We start from the raw sequence: 22,449 nt of genomic DNA, 5'->3' as shown, positions 1-22,449 counted from the left end.
TTGTGTACTTGGTGTGTGTGTACCCTGCAGTGGACTGGTGCCCTGCCCGGAGTTTGTTTCCTGCCTTGCGCCCTGTGTTGGCTGGAATTGGCTCCAGCAGACTCTCGTGACCCTGTAGTTAGGATATACCGGGTTGGATAATGAATGGATGGATGTTTGTATATAATTTTCTTTTTGATCTCCTCAGACAACTCCCTCCTTTGGTTTTTCTAATCCATGTTCAGTATCACAAACAGTCCATTAAATAGGCTGAAAAACTGATTACACAATCATAGACATGAGTGATACTAATTACACGATCATTTCTGGGGGTATCAACAAATTTGTCCAGGCCTATTTAGAACATCTTTGTAGAATATACAGTATTTGATCTTTTTAATGCTTGCACTTCTTTACTCAATGACATATCAAAGGCATTCAGGTACATTAAAAATGAGACAATTGCTTTTCATTTAATAACTTTTCAGGAGGCATGCAGCAGTTTTTCAATGAACTACAAGGGTACGAAAAAAAATGACCATATCTATTTAAGAATCCTGTCTAAACCTAGCAATTTGTGAAAGAAAAAAATGTATATTATATATATATATATATATATATATATATATATATATATATATATATATATATATATATATATATTATATTATGCATGCGGCTGGGGTGGAGCCCAGTCAGGATGCCCAAGGGGACCGGAGGAGGGCTGGTGCCTCCTCCAGACCCGAGGGGACCCCTGGTTTTGTTGGTGGCCTCGGGTAGGGGGCTTGGAAGCCCAACCCTGTAGGGGCCCATGGCCACTGCTAGGTGGCGCCCCGGTGCCTGAAGAACCCTGGAGCCCAGCACTTCTGCCACACCCGGAAGTGCTGGGGGAAGAAGAATGGGGACACCCGGAGGGCACCAACAACCATGCCACGCTCAAAATTGCTTAAATTACCTTTCTTTCCCATTCTGACATTCAGTTTGGAGTTCAGGAGATTAAATTGACCAGGACCACACCCCTAAATGCATTGAAGCAACTGCCATGTGATTGGTTGATTAGATAATTGCATTAATGAGAAATTGAACAGGTGTTTCTAATAATCCTTTAGGTGAGTGTATATATATATATATATATATATATATATATATATATATGTATATGTGTGTGTGTATATATATATATATATATCCACATTAATTTGCAAATACCACAAGTAAGCAATCCTTTGGCACTATGGAACTAATATTTTTTCACTCTGTCATATTAGCTTCAATTTTCCAAATCAAAATTAAAGTAGATTATTGCATTCAGTAAATTTCTAAAAGCTTTTTTCAATTTGAGTATTTTTGCCAGTGATTGATTGAGACAATAATCAAAAGCTGCATCTGAGTCAAACATTTTTATTATTTAAGTTACTGATTATATATTTTGTTTTACTTCAAATTACCATGACTTGAACTTTTGACTGTTTAATATAATGTTTGGCATTTAGCTGTATTTATGAGTGATTAGTGTGTGCTTTTATGTTAAAATCACGCATGAACTTTGTTAAAAGTGCCACAGGTTCATGGGTGGCAGCCATGACAGGCTTCAAAGCTTAACATCTAAACATTAAATAAACACTTCTTTTCTCAGAAACCAGGCCGTGTCCATCTTAATATTTCCCATTCCTGGCTCACAGTCTCTTGTTTCCTGTCCTCACTACTTAAAATCCCCTTCCTCCCTCTAGTATTCCTTCTGGCTCATGCAACAATCACTTTTTCTTGTACAGTATACATGTTTTGCAAGGCTCAGTTCCTGTCAGGTTTATTCCAGCAGCACATTGAGAATTACTTCAAATAGTGAATACGTTCTGTTATCTTTTTGTAGTGTGAACCATCTAGCAGACTGTGTAAACGTGTAACATGGACAGAGATTTGAAAGTAGCTTTCTCATGTCATGATGCTACAAAGTGTACAAACATTGGGTTTAACATAATTCTAACAAAACTTTGATCTGATGAGAATGTTGTTTATCAGGATGAGTCACACTCACAAGTACAGCATCCATATTTTTCATGGGGCACATGCACCATTAAAAGTAAGTAAACTCTTATTTCGGTTCAAGAAACCAGGTTGTTGGTTTCTGAGAAATCTGGTTAACAAACGTTGATTTCTCTCTAAATAACCCGATAATGTGGCCATGTTAACTCTTAACTGGGTTACTCTTATGGGTTTTGTAGTCTGTGCTTCACACACGCTTCCAGCAGCCATTGGTCATTTTGATGAGGCAAATACTTGGACAATCACATTATTCTTTGGCTGAAATAATCTGTCTCAGTATTTCAGAAATCGCTAAATTTATGGTGATGTGCTGAATGTACAGTGCTAAATTCAGCATTACTATTGTGCAAGCATTAGGGTGATATGTTAAAAGTAATGTGCTTTATGCAGTCTGGTTACTTTTTAAAGTAAAGAGTAACGTAACACACTGCTTATTTTATTGAGGTAAAAAGTCCTGATTATTATTAATGTGGTAGCACTGAGTGTAAGACAAGAAGTAAATATACCTGTAAGCCACTCCTCTGCAGAGCCCAACCACATAGCCAAACAGAAAAGAGAATGCTGGGTGAAATCCAGCAACAGAAACATTTAATAAAGTGCCAGTTTAACTAAACATATTTATAAAACAGAAGAAAGTTATCACATTATTTTCAGATTCACGGTGGCCAATGATGATGTTGAACTCATTCTTGTGCAGTTTAAAGACAACAGAGCGTTTTGGCAAAGGGGAACTCCGGAAGATTACTAGCATATGTAAATGCAAATTTTTAAGAAAAAAGGTTTCTGCCTTAACCAAGTTACTCACCTTATCCTGGTTATGTGTGTTCATGTAAAGGCACTGCATTAGTGATTTTTGCATAAAATTGGGTGGGAATAATTCTAATTTCATAACCAATCAAATGCTTCGTGAAGGCAGGGCTCAAAGTAGGGGTGTAGATTTTGAACTGCAAAGAGCAATATTGCTCTTGTTTACCTGGTCCAGCAAAGAGTAATCTAAACTGTCTACAGCCCAACAGTCTACTAAAAAGACCTCTGCTAAACATATAAATGAGTGTTCTGTTTGTGGAGAGCACACTGCATGTGTTAAGACTAAACATATCCTGTTGAAAGGAAAAAACGTTCTATAAAATCAAATTATACATTGCCATTCGAAGACATCAATGGACTTGTCGTCAAGGTGAACGATACATTATCACTGTTGTTCATAGTTTTGATGATATAGTCAGTGTTGAAGGTGAAAGAACTGGCAGCTATATTTGTGAAAATTATGAATTGCAAAATATGCATTTGAATTAAATAGTGTGTCATACTCCATGAAAAGTAGGTGAAAATGAGTGCCATTAGTAAAGCCGATAAGGAAGGGCCATAGCAGATGCAGATTTCGATACTCAAAACACCAGAATCAGTAAATGTACCTAATGACACTGGCACCACTTCAGCAGAATAACAGACAAAGATGCCCAACATCCACCTTTTTGTTCAGTTACGGCTATAGTATTAGAGTTGAGGTAAGTTTGAAAGAATTGGTAAATAATGTTTGTGAAAATATGGATAAAGAAATACTGTATGTGTTTGAAGTAAAGAATGTGTCACACCCTATCAAAAAGAGGTATAAAGGACTGTGGCTGATAAAGAAGAGCCATAGGAGATGCAAATTCCAGTACTCAAAACACCCGATTCAACAACCACCACAACAACACTAACAGAAGCAAAGACAAGCTGCAGAGTATCCTGCGTCTGATGAGACATCTAAATGATTAACTAAAGTAAGTTAACTTTACTGTGTAAATGGAAGTGCAAACATTTCGGGCCAGAATATTGCCTCATCCTTTTAACACGTAGTATGTACATAGACCACAATGCTTATCTAAACTCTATTTTCTGTTGTTATATCATGTAGTGATGCAATAGCGAATATGACAGAAAAAGTTCATAGCACACAGACGCACTTCTCAAACATTTGGTAACGGCAGTGGGCTACATGTGTGTCTGTCTCTTGCGTACAAATTAATCATTAAGCTTCAGTTACCTTGTGCTACTGGGTTCATGAATTGATAACAGCAATTCTAGCTTGATATTTTCTCTCAGTGTCAAGTCTTTTGTTCAGTTTCTTTTACACTCTACCTGTCCTTCCATAGTTATTTCACGTATTTTTGTAATACAGCAACTTTGAATGTTTAATGTGCATGGACTTGAAGAAATTGGGAAGCTGGGTTTTAAGGATAAACCCTGTGGATGGACCCTTTAGATTGTCACTATTCATAACAAATGTTTTAAGGATTTGCCCCTGATGTGTATTCTCATTCAAGAATCACATGTTGCTGTACATGCAAATTTGAAGAATTTCTATTTATTATGTATACAGTATATGACAATACTGTTATTTCTACCTCTGCCAGTACTATAAGTGTCTCTGGTATTGCAAGAACCAGGCCAATTTCTTGTCTACCACTGATTTTTCTTAGGTTTCACCTGTACCTAGGTGACTTGGTTCAGAGAAAAGATCCGAAGGCTGGATCGTCTGATGTCTTCCATCAAGACAGCACTCATGTTATAATAATATTTGTAATTAATTTATACCTGGAAAATGCATAGATCCATTTTTAAGTTGACATTACAGAGTTATTTTCTGTTAATCATTTTTCAAAAAAGCCAAACTAAATCTACTTTGGAAACAGTCTCATAAAGACACACTATAGCAGTAGCAGATGGTACCTTCCTCTTTTACCATCTCATTCAGATATTATTTACAGCATCTGCAAAATATTACACTTTAATAGATGCCTTTTTCTCTTACTCTAATTAGAAACTGGCAATTTGCAGGCCTGCAGCTGCAATCTTTTCTTTGCAATTTCTCTCTGGATGTGTACATTTTAAAAAGACATCATCTCTTATCCTCAGCACACACTAAAAACTTCTATATGTGTCTCAATGCAAGCTAAATTTATATGCAAAATAAAGAAATACTAGCTATGCTTATCTGTTGAAGATAAGTAATAGAATATTTTTAGAACAGTTTCCTCCTGCACCTTTCCTTTGTATGTTTGTGTATCTTAACCTCTCTTGCCCTATGTGTACATTCAGTGTTCATCCTTTGCCTTAGCTCAATATCCTCGCATTTCTTAAGCTCTCTTGCCATACATGTACCCTTAGAGTTCCTTCTGCATCTTTCCTCGGTATCCTTATTGTGTCTCAACCTCTATTGGCTGGCACTTCCTTTCTTGGTCATGTTCCTGTAAAGCCTGCATCTCAGACTCTGTAATTTCGAGCCACCTTGCTCACCTCCTGTCTGCTCTTTGACTATCACCAATGGTAGACAGGCTCCCATTACCCGCTATGAAAACATCATTTGTATTCTTCTAAATAATTTCCGTATTTGAAGGCCAATCGGGTTGTACCTCGTTAGTATTTTGCAATCCAATGTAACTCAATGTTTTTCAGTTTGTTGTCATTGAAGTGCTCCATTTTATTTAGACCAAAGCCAAAAAGATCAATCAGATTGCTTGGAGGCATTGGACACACACACACATACAGAGTAGCATTTGATTATATAGTTTGTGGCAAAAATCATGTTTGCAAAACTGGTTAAAAGCATTATTAACAGTGATTCCTTCAGGAAAATCTGATGGGCAATGAAGGGACTCAGAGGTTTAGCTTTCCAAACTTATAGACAAACATTTGCAACCATTCCATCTGACAGGGCAAATTTCTAGTGCCTCAAAAATGTTACCTTGCAGGTTTGGGGTGATGCTTTCTGGTTAGCCTCTCAATACACATACAATCATTCCTTGAACTCTGCTTTGTGTGGAAGTTATGTGATAATAGGAAAAATAAAAGAGGGTTTCTGACAAACTCAGGACTAATACTTTAGTATTGTATTCACTTGTTTTTCAAAAGCTTTTTTTTGTTTTGTTATTTTAGATATTTAGACCTTTTTTGTCAGTCCAAGCTCAGAGTTGACCAAAAGGAAGGGTTAAAGATCTGCTCTGACATTGCTGAATGGAAAGAAATGAATGACTTAAATTTAATACTCATGGGGTGAAGGCACCCATTGACACCGAGACACTTAAGTCCTTTCTTAATTGAAAGGGTTAACCATCCTGGAAAATGAGGAGCACTGAGCGTAATGGAGCTTGGGATTCGCCTATGTGTAAATGCATTTATGATTGGATCAGTCAAACCACATTTAATCACAAATGGACAACAACAATGTTTAACACAAGTTTAAATGAAAATACGTATATTTTGTATCAGCATATAAAAACCACGTAAACTGAAGAAGATTTGAATATTGTACGGGAAAGGTGACATCAGATTTCTATCCGGACATGATGCAGATGCTGGAGGCGCATTTTTATGCCAGGTATAAACTTAATGTGGCTAATTATATACAGACACAAGCCAGGTACAACTAGGTATCAATAAGGACGGAGAGTTAGGGAGAAAAGATACAAATGTGCTCTTTTGAATGCCTTAGTTTAGCCTCTGGATCTGAAATATTTCAAAGAAATTATCCAGACTGAACAAAACAAATACTCTGGTTGCTTTGAATTCATGTCTGTTTGCACAATGACGTGATGGACATTTTAAATAAAAAGTGACTTAACAAATATCATTTCTAGTACAGAGAAAAAGAAATTAAAAGCACCTACAATAAGGACATGAACATCAGAACTGGACTGTGGAGCTTTAGAAGAAGGTGGTTTGGTCTTTGGAATCATGTTTTCTTTTAGATCATGTGGATGGATGGGAGCATTATTTACCTTGGGAGAGATAGCAGCAGCACTATAGGAAGAAGGAAACCCGACAGAGGAAGTGTGATGCTCTGGGCAGTGTTCTACTGGAACACCATTGACACATACCACTTACCTAAAGACTGTGGCAGACCATGTTCACCCCTGATGACACTGGCCTCTTTCAGCAGGATAATGCGCCCTGCCACACTGCAAAAATTGTTCAGTAATTGTTTGAGGAACATAACAAAGAGTTCAAGGTATTGACTTGGCCTTCAAATTCCCTAGATCTAACCCTGGTTGAGAATCTGTGAGATGTACTGGAAAAACAAGCCAGATCCATGGAGGCCCCACCTTGAAAATTACAGGACCTAAAAGATCCATCTTCAGAGGTCTTGTGGAGTCCATGTCTTAATGGGTCAGAATAGTTTTGGTGGCATAAGGCACAATGGGGTCCTACACAATATTAGGCAAGTGGTTTTAATGTTTCACTTTTCAGTTGATCAGTGCATATGTATGTATTTGTGTGTGTGTGTGTGTGTGTATATATATATTTTGTGACCAGTAGGAGGCACAGTATTAACCCGAATCCCAGAGACAATTTCCGGTATTTCACCTTATACAATTTCTTGTATTAGGAATTTGTTAGTTTTCGCATACGCCTTGGGGTCAGAGCGCGGGTCAGCAATTGTACAGCGCCCCTGGAGCAATTGAAGGTTAAGGGCCTTGCTCAAGGGCCCAGCAGAGTAGGATCTCTTTTGGCAGTGATGGGGATTCGAACCGGCAACCTTCGAGATACCAGCGCAGATCCACCACTCCGCCCCTAAATTTATATTTTTTAATATAATTACCTTTACAGGGCTTTTTCTTCACTCCTATGTTGTTCAGTAAACTTCTCCTTAATCTTTCCCCTCCACTCCTCCTGGCAAGCTTTGTGCTCACTTCACTCACGACTCAAGCGGAACAATCTGCTTTATACTGGACCCAGTAGTATTGCTAGTGCCACCATGTTGTATCCAGGAAGCACTTTCTGGGTCAGGAAGAATCTCCTTATACTGAGGACAGCTTCTCCACCCAGCTACCCTAAGATACCCAGCTGGGCTGCCTATCTGAACTGCAACTCTCATGTAAGCCCAGCAGGTGTGCAAACCTAACACCTACCAGAGGGTGGTTGCCATCTGTTGTGCTGGGGAAACTCATGGCCATTGGAGGCAAACACATTCCCCCCTTCCATTATCAGGGCTTCCTGGGTAAGAAGCCACTCATCCCAGGCAAAATGCCAGCCAACCTGTTACTCCTATGACTATATATATATATAATATACTTATTATTATTATTATATATGTCAATTTCATAGTAATGTTGAATCAATAAAATACTAATAAATACTTTACATTTAACAATAATATCCATTTTGTCTTAAAGTTTGTAAAAATACATAAATTGACGAGTTTAATAGGTGGATAAAGATAGATGGAGAAGAAAAAGAAATGGGATAGAGAATTACTTGCTCAGTGCTTTAAGAGCTTATTCTAAAATATTATTGATTAGATCCTGCCAGGTTTTGAAAAAGTTCTGCACAGATCCTCTAACTGAGAATTTGATTTTTTCCAATTTCAAATAGTATAAAACATCAGTTACTCACTGGCTTAAAAGAGGAGAGTTAGGATTCTTCCAGTTTAGCAAATTAAATTTGCATGCCAATAGTGTAGTGAAGGTAACCATAGTTTGTCCTTCTCCACTTTAAGCCCATCTGGAGGAGGTTAAAACCTTTTAATTCCTCTTTGTCTTATTAATCATAACAAGTGTTTCTCTTAGCAAAGTTGCGGTGGACTTTTATTAATAATAAAAGTATTTCCCATTTGGGAAAAGAATGTTGAATGTTGAGGATGGAACCGCCAGGCAAGAGGATAATTGGAAGGCCAAAGAGGAAGTTTTGAGGGAGGACATAAAGGCAGTCAGTGTGGCAGAAAATGATGTAAAAGACAAGGATAGACGGAGACAGATGATCCACTGTGGTGACCCCTAAATGGGAGCAGCTGATAGAAGAAGAAAAATAGTGCTTCTATTGTGAATTCATGTTATTTGAATGAAAAATGTTTTACGTCTGTTCTTTTCATTAGGAAAATTAGGGAACATGGACATTTGTGTGTAAGAAGTAGTTTAACTTGGATTGTAGTTAAGTTGTTTCATGGTGCCTCAGTATAAGAGGTAAATATAAAACTGAGCAACTGTAATCAATTTCTGGATCTACTGGTTTCTCTACTTTTATAATCAAATGATCACAAATATTCCACATAAATTAATAGTTAAGGGGCACTTGTGTATAAACAACAGTTCTGGAAAGATTGCACCCTCGTTGATGGTAATAAGTCCAATTGGTTCTTTTCATTTCTAATAAATTGCAGCTTCTATTGCCAGGCAAACATGCCAGAGGTTTCTGGATTTGATTTCTTACAGGCTTTATTGTGATTTATGGATATAAAAACAGTGCAAGCATGCCTGTCGACTTCCATTAATAATGTTTTAGACCTAGCAATGCCTTGTGACTGGTATTTCCTAATGTGGGAGTTATTTATACACCTTAGGGTTTTATTTAAATGTGTCTTCCAAAAAGGTTCACATATGCATTCATTTTTAACACTTCATGGAAACTGGTCTCTTCAGGATGAATCTTGACACAAAAAATACTGCCTTATCAAGCTTATTTACACAGTAACCCTCACCTCTAGGCTTACTTGATTGCTTTGTTACTGATTTTTTAATAACTTATCTAATTACAAAGGATGATAAACAAGTGCTTTAGCATATTTGCAGTAATTGGAGTCAACATACAGAGAAGAGCCCTGCAGTGAACACTTGGATATACCGTCTGTCAAATCAGTCAACAGGAAAGCAGGTTTTTATATTAATCATCCATCCGTCCATCTATTTTCTAATCATGATTATTTAGTGTAGAGTTACAGGGATTAATCATCCATCATGACACCAGTGACAGTAACGTGAAAATGAAATTGGAAAGGGTCCTGAAACATGGAAAGAAGTTCTGGGTGCACAGAGAATGCTGCAACACTCCCTACTACAGGCAACGGCACCAGAGGCTTCTGATTGTTAGTATTATAAAAATATTTTAGAATTCATTCAAAGTTGATTTAAAATTACTCTGAATCAAAACATTGTATTGGCATCAAAGCAGAAATACCACATCATATTGTTTTAATTACTGGTAACAAACAGTAAAAGATACTGTTTAATATTAGTCATTTAAACATGCTGTACTTAACTGTTTTTGTCATAACCTTTTTCTCAACAAAGCAATTCATCATTTACTATTAAAAATCTTTAAATGATTTGCAATGCTTCATTTTCTGTCTCCTCAATGCTTAGAGGAAACAGATTGATATAATGTTTTATTTGTTTGGCTTTTTTTTAAAATGTTTAATTTCCTTGGAATTTTTCTTATTGTGTGTTCATTTTCCATCCACAGAATGTGTGTAAGGCTAAGTATTAATTAAATTTTTAACTTAACAAAAAATGCAATGCAGTGTAATCAGTACAATTAAGATTTTTTTTTATAATTTTCATGGAATACAATGACATTGTTATTTGCATGCTAGACCAACATGCAACATATGACATTTTTGGTGCCATAAACTGCATATGCCATTTAAAATATAACAATTTGGAATACAATAAGTCAAAAATAGGCCAGGCCCAAGCCTGGCGTGGCATCCCTAAATTGTGTAATTCCATGTCAAATCATTACCCTTTTGGACCTCACCATCACAGATTTTAATGAAACTTTGCATATCAGTAACCCATGGAACTGAAATTGCACGTCTCTTGGATCAATATTAAGGGAGATTTAAGACAACAAAGTTTGGACATATTTGGGGGGCATTGTGACTTTGACTGGCTATATCTCCTATAGATGCCACATGGTTTGGATGAACATCCTGGCCAGGAGAGGGAGCAGACCTGAAAGGAAGGACTGGACGGGGTGGATGGACATCCCATTAAAAAGAAAAGATATCGCGGGGGGTTTTTTATTTCCTTAGCTTGCTAGATGGCAGCAGTGCTGGTTATCGGCGCCCAGTGGGAAGTCAGCCCATGTGGCATCTACACTCCCTAAATATAACTTGCACAGAAATGGTTCCCATATTGTTTTAAAGGTCTTTTCCTACTATATATTTTGCATAAATACTATGCTATCCTCAAACTGAAAAATTACCATGTTACGCGTGATTACAATATTAAAAATTGATGAGTGAAAAAAACAATATTTTAAAACTGGTCAATATTTTACTAAACCTAGCCTATAATGTCATGAACATCTTTAGAAAATGTGGTCTTTGGTTTTTGAGTCTCTGCTGAAGTATCTTTACTTATCTGAAGTGTGCATCAAAATCACAATTGCTTACAATGCTATTGAATGGCAGTTAGTGATCAGTGAATGATACAGGCTTACTAGGATTCATGAAAACTAAGACTAAAGCCAGAACAAGCAGTGAAAATATAATTACACTTAGAAATGAATAAAAAAGACAATAATGCCAAAGTAATTAAAACAAAAGAGAATTAATTTTAAAATCAGAATAGTTTTAGTTTTTCTCTTCAATTCACACTTTTGACTTCTTGAGTTACACTAGCCTACTGAACAGGGCCTTGAATTAAGTAAATCATATTTGAAATCATGCACTCTTTCATTGTATGTTTTCAGAAAATATACATCAAGCCTCTCCTCATAAACCTGAAAAACTAACAGAGAAACTAAACTGAAACTAGATTGGCTCTTAGACCACTAGAGTGAGGAAAGAAATTATACTCTTTGATGCAGCAATTGTGTCTTTGCTTGAAATTGTGTTGCCGTCACAGGTTCAGCTATTAAATGCACATCCTGATGATTCAAGACAAGTGTATCAGGATGGTATAGGAATGAATAGGATAGAGATGGTCCATGAGGATATAAAAAGTTCAGTCTCAATTCTCCAGTGCTGGGCATAGTATCTTCTACAAATTCTAGCCATGTGCCTTCATCTCCAGATGTTGAGGGATCAACCATTGGTTCAGGATCAGGAGGGTCTGCTGAGTCATTACTAGAAGAGTCAAACTGATCTTAGTTGTGAGTTTTGAGTCTCACACAGCAATTTCTGCATATGCGCTGACCTTACCTTAAATTGTGACTTGGGTGATTGTTTATTGCTGTTTCAGGTACATCTCTTAAAGCACAGGTTATCTTCTTCAGATGACATTTGAAAGGGTCACAACAAGATTTCTGATTGAGTCTAAAATACTTCTCTACTGAGGACATTGTGAAAATGTATGCTGCTACAGCAATGACAATGCTTTTATCTCCACAAGGTAATTGAGAGCATCTGCTATTGATTTATTACACCTGACTGATTTGCACACCTCACTCTCCTCTGATTAATGCAGGGCGGAGCGCTGGCATTTATTAGCCAATTGGAATGGGCTCTTTTCACAGCAGCCATTTTGAGATGAAATAGTATGGCAAGCACAGGTGCCACTAATGAGATTAATGAAGCTTCCGTTCAATTTCAGTGTAGCATAATGATACTTAATATCATTAATTTCACCTGTGCTTGCCATACTATTTCATGGCAATATGGCTGATATGTAAAAGGCCCACTGGTGATATGAAACCATATAATACCACCTTTAAATAATGATAGCTCAGCAACGACTCAAAGACCAAATTTTCTGGAGATATTCATTAAATTATAAGCTAGCTTTAGCAAAAAAAATTGACCAATTTTAAAATATTGTTTTTTTTTGCTATTCAATTTTTAATATTATAATAACTCATCACGTGGTAATTTTTAATTTTGGGGATAGCAAAGTATTTACACAAAATATAGAGCTGAAATGAGTTTTAAAGCAATATGAGAACATTTTTTGTGCAACTTATATTTAGTGAGATGTAGCCAGTCAAAGTCATACCCCCCAATCCCATAAATTCAAACTTTGTTAGCTTAACTTTCTCTTAATATTGATCCAAGACACATGCAATTTAAGTTCCATGGGTTACTCATATGACCAAATCAGCATGCCAATTTACGTTAAAATCTGTGACAATGAGGCTCAAAAGTGTGGTGATTTCACATTGAATTACCTAATTTGTAGTTCATAAACTGTCCATCAGTGTGTAGGCCTAAGGCACACACGCAAACTCATAAATACTGGGGCCATGTCACATATTCCAAAAAGACATGAATACTGGTTGAACATTTAGGCAAACGAGTGGCATATTTGCTAACTCACTTGCCTCGTAGATCCAGGTATCCTGCTTTTATTTCTGACCTGGCCATTGTCTACATGGAGTTTGAATATTCTCCCTGGGATTTCTTATTTCTTCTCACATCCCAAAAACATGGACTACAACAGTCTTGATGAGAACAGAGATTCCGTGAAATAACATGAACTTTATATTTGAAGTTCCTTAGTGTCCTGTTCTCTAACTACTTGGTCACTTAGTCCATGTATTTATACTGTTTAGATCTTGGCCTGGAGAGATACCAGGGTTATTTGCTCCACTTTCCCAGGCAAAGGGGTGACAGATGTGGAGGCAGTGGTGACCTTATTTCCCTGCAGTTCTAACCCTCTGGTCCTATGTTGAGACATTAACAGGTTTAGTTACCTGCTGCATGCCACTGTCTCATTGACCTGTATTTAACATTCGTAACCCTGTATAACCCTTCAATGAAACTCCTTGGTTGACAAAATGTTTGAGACCAGACAAATTTAAGAATCTAGACCAAATTAATATGAAAAGAGTTTATTAAGCAGCCAGATAAAAATACAAAGCTAAACCATGAAATGCAAAATATAAGTAATAAAGAAAATAATATTCTTACCATAGCTCAGCCACAGTGACATGAATATAGGCCTCCTTTCAATCTACAAGATGACCAATTCTTATCAATTAAATCTCATTGTGTTTATAGCAAATATTTCTGCTCCATATTGGTTGGATCCTCCTACTTTTAATCAAGTTTTGTCCCATCCTGGACTTTCTTTAGAGATGCAGCAATACTTCGTTTGAAATGAACAGTTTCTTTTTATGGTAAATAACCCATAACACATAATTAAAACACACCGTTCTTTGCCTATGTAATATATGGTTTTTGTGGTCTTAACTGATGCCTATATGCTTGTTTCCAGCTCATTGCTTAGTTTTCAAAATTTTCAACAAAACTACCACTTTATGACCTACCAGTTTCTGTATTTTATTATCTGAGTGTCCCTGTCCATTTTTGGCCAAATTCAGTTCTTAGGCAGAGCTTTTACTGGTGGGCAAGGGTGTTCTGTTTTCTTGATGGTGGCTTTTTACGTGAAGAACATTTGTGCAGAATTTACCGCATGACAAGTTACCATGTTCTTATTACTGTAATTGTTGATTGCTAATGAGTATAAGTAGCCTGAAAATTTTTAAGTGTGAGCTTGTTTAGTTTTTTGCCGTGCCTTTTTTTTTTCTCTTCTCTTCTTCTGTTTTTCTGACGCTTAGTGTCTGCCCGCACTGTATCCTGGGGTGTCAGGCACTTCACTATGGTTTTTCTTCAGTCTTAAAATATATCCATGACCCTGTAGTTGAAGTGTCCAGGAAACCAGCTGAGGGTTCCCTTAGCACCACAAGCATAGGGTAAAAAATGTACTCTCTTTGGTTAGGTTTAGCTGAAAAAGTCTTTGGTGTCCCATTCAAACTCTTCTTGTAAGTGTGGATTTTAAATTCCTGGGTAATGTTTATTGTGCCTAATATAGGAAATAGGCTGGTTAGTGACCAAATTTTTGGAACAGACTGGAGAAAATATTTGGTTCAAGAATAGTCTGAAAAATGGGCATAGTTCTGAAGCCAAAATAATTCTGCTGCAGATGAAATTGTCAGGCCAAAGATCAAAAGAAGGACAGAAGATGAAATCTTAATCAAAGAATATGCAGACAAGACATTTTCTTTAAACAATATAGACTTACAAGCATTCAGACTCAAAAGTGAATGTCCGATTATATTGTTTTATATTATTTTTGCATACTACCGATGTTTGGTCTTAACCTCTGATGACCTACACATTCCAAGAATAACATGAACAACAATAATGATGATGCCAATAATAATAATAATACTCAAACTGTAGCATAGAAGAGACAGACATGGCAAAATAAAATTAAACAATCAAAACGTCAAAGGGACTGTAACTCTTGAGTGAATTGCAAAAAGCTGAGATAACCCAAACTATGATAATCTCCCAAATGGACATACATTAAATCTTGTGTTAAAATTTAGCAAATATCATCCTCTGTTGCTCTGCACTATGTCTGAGATTAACTCTGGGCACGCTAAACCAGCAGTTTGTTATTTTGTATGGACAGATTGCATTATTTGCATACACAAACTTACGGTAAATAGGAATTATGGATAAAGATTCTTATTTAAGTATAATCATTATATTCTCAATTTCACTGAATGTTTACAATCTATTTAATTAATTTAAACGACATGTATATGCTATGTTAATGTCTTAAAAACATAATATGTAGAATGTCACGGCCATCAAAAGATTCACATTTAGCTGGTAGTTTAAACAGATAACTATAGGAATTGCAACCATAGTTTTAGCAATAACTGTTTCTTTTTTTAATTTCCTTGAGAGAAACGTAAAAAGCGATAAAAAAGACTACTAAATACACCCCGATTGCTACTTATTTTCCGAAATGGCACCCCTCAAGTGCATATTTTTCTGAGATAGATAACTCGACATTCTCAAATTGTGAAAGGTCCTACATACTTCATTGTCCTCAGTCCCGTCTCCAGGTCTCAATGTACTGGTGTGAAAGTGATGATTCTTCTCAAAGCAAAGTGGTTTTGCGGAATGCCATTTACAACTTCACCTAGGGCAGCAAAAATCATAGAACCAGCTCTGGTCATGAGATAAAGCACATTAAGCAAACCAAAAATCAAAGTCTTAGGATACCTAGCCAAGAATTAATTACAATCGAAAAAGAAATACAGGAAAGCTCTCATAGAAGGTTTTGAATTATATTCAATAACATGAAAAATGTGTGACTTGTAATCCCAAATTAAATAATGACATGCCAAAGATGCAACACGATGCGATGGTTACATAAAATGGCAACTTTCATTAAAAAACAAGTTGTTGCTTTATTTCTAAGACATGATAAACTAAAATAACAAATCTCAAATCAAAATTGAATTCTAAACAATTTGAAACACCAGAAAAAAATGAAAATTCACAAAAATAAATGTATTAAGCCCAGAAAAAAATTACATATAGCAAGTATCCTAACACATAAATGTCAAAGGTTAAAACAAGACCAAAAATCATAGTCAAATATAAATTTCAAAATTTTCAGAATCAAATTAACTAACACTATTTAGTACCTACGTAATACTATCAACAGCAATTCATTGTTGTTTTCTCCCTATAGAAAAGCTTGGGAGAAGAATTATATGTGCCACCATCTTATATAGGTGTTATGCAGTGACATACTTAATTGTGTGTCTGTCAATAGCTATATTTATTAAAAACAACATAGTCACTGCCATGAAATTAAATCAAATTTGTCAACGTGATATCAGAAATATGGTTTAAAAGCAAAACATTATGAAAAATGGTAAATTGTTAAAAAAACAGTGACAAATGAAATATAACAGTTGCAGATCATGTTAACAGTTAATTTTACATTACAGTATTTTACATTATACAGTAACTTTAGGTGAACATTGTAGGCAGCTATTAAAAGTCTGCATGTCATAAGAAATATCCTAGGCCCTTTAACATGATATACTGTAAAACAATAACGACCATGAATTATTTCAATAGTTTTATTATTTTAATGGTAATCTGTTATTATTAATAAAGTGTTATGTATATTTGTATATCTAATTTACAATGGATTTGTCCCTCCTGAACTGAAGTTGCTTACCCCAGATTCAGATGGTACTTTATTGATTACCAAAAAATGCTGTTACCATTCATTCAAAACAGTTACTTTTAGACTTCTCAATCTGTTAAGTTAAGAAATACTTTCTTTTTTTACTTTTTGACTGCACTCCAGAGAAGTTTTTGTCAGTGTTGCATGTTGTGCTGTTTAACAGAAATACATCAACTGGATTCACTTTACTGATTCACTGTAAGAATTTTGATATCTGGGTTTGATCTCATGTAGTCCCTTGTGCATAGAGCTTGGAAGACTGAGTTGCCTGACATATTTACTCCTGTGATGTAGTTACTAAATAATTAAGTAACTGACAACTTGGAGTGAATGAAAATGAAATGACACAGTTTTCACCAGGAAGAGAGAAGTGGAAGTTTATTGTGTATAAATAAAGATCTGGACATGACAACAACAAACAGTGCAAAGCCATACTTTTTTGAGTTCTTCTTTTGTGACTCATTCATCACGGTGAAAGGCTATATTGTGGATATTGCATATTAAAATATATTTTTCATTCTATTGTAGGATGCCCTATCAGTAGTTTAAGATGTGTACTATTTTGCACTATTGTAGCTGCTAGGACAATTGGTGTTTAATCTATAATTAGATTAAGTAGGTTTGAAAATGGAAGAAAGTATTTTTTTGCAATATGTAACACCAATCTATTTTACTGTATTAGAATCAATCATTATAGTCTTTGCTGGGTGGTGGAGCAGGGATGGCATGATGAAAGTATTGTTGAAAGGATGAATAGAATACTTGCCTCTGCATAGTGATTATAGTTATTGTACACTGTATATCACAATGTAATTTAGTTTGCCTTTATAAGAATATTCAACATTTCTCAATGCATGTTCTAATTGAACTGCGTTTTGACAATCAAGTATAATGACACCAGCAAATTAACTTGTATTTGTAGTTGAAAAAATATTCCCTACTGTGAAACTTAATTGTTGCCTGGAAAGCAATATGAGCAGAATATAGCACTTGCACCTGTTTCTCAGCTAATGACTTTACTGTAAAAGGAAGTTTTACTTTAAGTTAGACTTTTATGTGAAGAGTCATGTTGAACAGGAAATGTTTTGATGCATTCAGAATCAATTCTGAAAGTTTGTTCAAAACATTTTAAACTTTATCTTGATACAATCAAGACCTTCCTACTTTTATACCTTGTCCACAAAGTAATCTTATATAAAAATTGAGGACTACCACAGCACTACATTGCTTTATTTGCTTATGACGTCCCATTATTTGTAGGGACTCAAGATGATTGGTTGGCACAATATCATTGGGTCTTGGTCATAGTACTTACTGGATCTAATTACATGGTGAATATGTGACATCACTGGAATGTGGTCTTAGTGGCCATGTAGGGGCACTCAATATAGTGTACCTGGAAACCTGGTCACAAAGTCAGAGATAGTGTGGTTAAACTAAGCTGATAGAGACCTTGTGGAGGTGAATGGGAGAGTGGTTTGGTGCTTGAGGTGTAGCATTTCAGATGTTGAGCATGTGAATGAGTGAACCCACTTTGCAAGATGACATATAAATTAATTTTATTTTTACTGGTAAAAATTTTATTTTGTGTGTATAATTGGTATTCCTTTCAAATATCAAAGAAGCTAAGGCTTATAAAGAAGGCTCAAAGAAGCTAATAAGTTGCAGAATTAAGCGTACTTGTGCCAGTACATCTGCAAAATAACAGGTTAGTCATGAACTACCCAAAAGTGGGTGACTCTTCCACTTACCCTCCATATTAACAACACGGGACAGTGAAATCTCTGCCTCAGCTCATCTGCTAACATCAAATAATGTAGATAGGCTAGAAGCAGATTTAAAATGTTACCTGGAGCTAACTCACATGGCCATCTCTATGATCAATTACAGAATTAGAGCGTATTTTAGCCACCTGTGAAGCCACATCATCAGTGAGTCAGCTCCTTTCCCTTGAAAATGGTGGGATCCTTATCCTCTTTTGTTATCAACGGGGTATCCACTGTGGTGTACTGCACCCTAGCTCCCTTAGGGTATAAAACAATCTTTCTCCTTGTCTACTATGACTTAATCTTCATTTTTGACTTCCATCCTCTCCATATCTTTGAGATATGGGAGAAAAAAACAATGTAGTTGTTCTTTTCCCATTTTCGGCTCTCCAGTTTGGTTGTCACTGTTAGAAATTGTTATTGGTGTTGTTATTTCATTTAATCAAATGTTTAAATTTTTTTTTCCATATTTAATATTTAGTCATCATTTATATGTTTTTTTTCTGAGCACCATCATGATAAAGTGTGGATGCTAGGCACACAATTCATGTGTCATCGAGCTATTAAAGATGGTTGCATACATTGAGACATATTGCAAGCTTTAACTCTCAAGCTATTAGGATAAGCAAAACTATTTAGGAAGATCTTTCTGTTTTGAAGTTCTTGTAAAAGAACTCAGCTTTAACTTTGGAAAACTCTTTTGTTTCCTCCCTTAAAAAAGATGTTAGCCCATCTCTGCTGCAACACAAATAAATTTTGTCCGGCTGGACTCAATTCAGCCATAATAATCGCCGGTTAAATGTTCTGTACAATATGTTGGTGTTTTCTTTTCTGCCAGTACTTGAGAAACTCGTAGTGGTAGACATCTATTTAAGTTTTCTTTCACTATGATTTTAATTCATTGTGGCTACTTTTTAAAATTCAGTAGTCTTGTACAGTAAGCAAAAAGTTATAAGCTGATGAACAATTCTTTTTTTAAAATTTAGTGTTTTCAATGAAGTAAAAAAACAAACAAACAAAAAAAAAAAAACAATGAAAGTAAGTCCTGTTGTAAAATCTCCAGTGTGACCAGGAACAAATCTACATAATGAAACAGCAATTTTCTTTTTAATTGTATAATGGTCACTCTTAGGTTTTAATTTGAGTCTGGAAGATGTAATTCAGATGGTAATCTCAGGCTATCCATATATTATGTGTAGGTGAAATTAATTTATTGGAATTGCAAAAGGTCATTCTGGTTTACTCAAAGATTAATGAGAGGAATTGAATGCAAACTGTAATCTTTATATGAATAAGTAATGTTCTAGGCATAGAAAGCTGTATTATGATGATCTGTAAAATATATTAAATAGACATTCATAATGCTTTTAAAAAGTGCATAATTGGTTTTTACCAATTATCAAAGGTAAGAATGAAATTATTTGATTCAAGCTTAAAATTTTAAACATACATCTTAAAAGGAAAAATATTTCAACGAACACTGGAATTTTCCAATGTACTAAATGTTTTTATATGTTTCTGTTTTGTCATCTCAGCCGCCCACAGAAGGTCTGCTTGTGCCCTTTCCTCCCTGTTGACCCGCTGGATGTCTCCACGTGTCTGTATATCGTTCAGCATCCGGCCGAGGTGAGTAAGACCATGGGAAAGGGCAAAGGTCAGCTTCCAGCAGGGATAAGACGGCAAGTAGGATGTGGCTGGTGGAAGTCCACCCTCACAAAATTATTCATCTTCTTCAGAGTTTTTATTTGCAGGGCATTGGGAATTCTGATTAAACTGAAGGCTTGATGACATCTTGATAGCCTGTTCCTCATTTCACTTCATCTGCGTGTCCAGCTTGCAACTTTCTGTTGAAGGGTGGTTTCTTGTTTAATTTAATTGCATGCTGAAAGAAAGCCATTAAAATAGTCTCATTCTTCATTATGCCTTTAATATCAAAAATCTTAAAAACCTATAAAATCACTCTGGGTAATTTTAAATGGATACAAACTGTAATCAGTTATTGATTCATGAGAACTTTCTCATTTATCAAACAAGTAAACCTTGCGGTTGTGGTTACAGACCATGAAGGAGGTAAAGGAAAAGTAAAAAGGAAAGTATGACTTAAGCCTCACCTCTCTTTTTTATTTTAACCCAGTGCTTTACTGAAATGTGAAACCCAGGTGTTATTTATGTTATACTTTTGTTTCTCAAATCATGCACATTATCCCATTTATTATATAAGGTTTGCAGAAAACAGAGTAATTTAACAAACTGAGTAATAACACTAAAAGCAATATGTTTTAATGAAGCTGTGCTATACGAAAGCTTTATTCTAAATGTCACAGAGATGACTGTGAGCTTGCCATCTTTCTCCAGCAATGAACAATCCATCTCACTTCCAGACTTCTGGTGTGTCAGCCTTCCAAAGATTGTGCTGTCATCCTTGTACTGTCCATGTTCAATTCCATATGCTATTGGAAGTAGCAGACATTTTTCTTCTCTCCTAGGGTTACTTCTTTAAAACTTTGAAAGAGTAATTTTGGAGGTCAGCAGTCATTATAAAAAGGCTTTGAATCCATCATACATACTGTCACTCTATGGCCCTTAGCCCAAACAGAAAAAACAACTAAAAGGCCTGCAGTGTTTACTGACTTCAATATGTACTAAAACTAAACTACATATCTTCTAAGTGAACAGTACTGAATTTGAGTACACAGATTACAAATTTTTAATAATATTTCTGGATCAGATCAGTTGTACATTTCTAATAAGGCACTAAAAATGTAAATAAATAAATATGTAATTATAAATATGTGCAATTTCCACTCAAGCCTTAGTGTCTTAACACTAGAATTCCTGAAGCCTACGAAAAAACTCAGAATCCTGGCCCACCTTAAACCCCTTCACACCTCTCCATCACTGTCTTTAGTTTTGTAAATTCATCAATCAGCACAAGCAGCAAGCAGCTTGCTGTCCCATCCCCCGCCTTGATGGAGCCTAGCTTGAGCAAAAAGTTCTCCCAGCTCAAGCCAAGGCTCCTTATTTGTGGTTGAGGTTCCTGGAGTTGTATAGGGTCAATAATACATCCATCCATCCATCCATCCTCTTCCGCTTATCCGGGATTGGGTCGCGGGGGCAGCAGCTTAAGCAGAGAGGCCCAGACTTCCCTCTCCCGGCCACTTCTTCCAGCTCTTCCAGGAGAATCCCAAGGCGTTCCCAGGCCAGCCAGGAGACATAGTCCCTCCAGCGTGTCCTGGGTCTTCCCCGGGGCCTCCTCCCGGTTGGACGTGCCCGGAACACCTCACCAGGGAGGCATCCAAGAGGCATCCTGATCAGATGCCTGAGCCACCTCATCTGACTCCTCTCGATGCAGAGGAGCAGCGGCTCTACTCTGAACCCCTCCTGGATGACTGAGCTTCTCACCCTATCTTTTAGGGAAAGCCCAGACACCCTACGGAGGAAACTAATTTCAGCCACTTGTATTCGCGATCTCGTTCTTTCGGTCACTACCCATAGCTCATGGCCATAGGTGAGGGTAGGAACGTAGATCAACTGGCTCAACCTTATGGCTCAGCTCTTTTTTCACCACAACAGGCCGATGCAGAATCCGCATCACTGCGGATTCCGCACTGATCCGTCTGTCGATCTCACGCTCCATTCTTCCCTCACTCGTGAACAAGACCCCGAGATACTTGAACTCCTCCACTTGGGGCAGGATCTCTCCCCCAACCCTGAGAGGGCACTCCACCCTTTTCCGGCTGAGGACCATGGTCTCAGATTTGGAGGTGCTGATTCTCATCCCAGCCGCTTCACACTCAGCTGCGAACCGATCCAGAGAGAGCTGAAGATCACGTCTGATGAAGCAACAACATCATCTGCAAAAGCAGTGACCCAATCCTGAGTCCACCAAACGGACCCCTTCAACACCCTGGCTGCGCCTAGAAATTCTGTCCATAAAAGTTATGAACAGAATGGTGACA

The 22,449-nt window shown here is 36.6% G+C and overlaps 1 protein-coding gene across 1 annotated transcript in view; it reads left to right on the top strand.

Moving 5' to 3' along the window:
• The window catches only part of dtwd2 (DTW domain containing 2), a 338,706-nt gene that overhangs the window by 105,434 nt on the left and 210,823 nt on the right, over positions 1 to 22,449 (top strand). The window contains exon 2 of the mRNA XM_039758970.1: positions 20,026 to 20,116. Within this exon, the coding sequence (XP_039614904.1) occupies positions 20,026 to 20,116 (91 nt within the window). The remainder of the gene's footprint in view (positions 1 to 20,025; positions 20,117 to 22,449) is intronic.

Source organism: Polypterus senegalus, chromosome 7 (genome assembly GCF_016835505.1).
Source record: "Polypterus senegalus isolate Bchr_013 chromosome 7, ASM1683550v1, whole genome shotgun sequence".
Classification (NCBI taxonomy): domain Eukaryota; kingdom Metazoa; phylum Chordata; class Cladistia; order Polypteriformes; family Polypteridae; genus Polypterus; species Polypterus senegalus.
The sequence above is the reverse complement of the archived record's forward strand: the minus strand, read 5'-3'. Positions and strand labels throughout refer to the sequence as shown.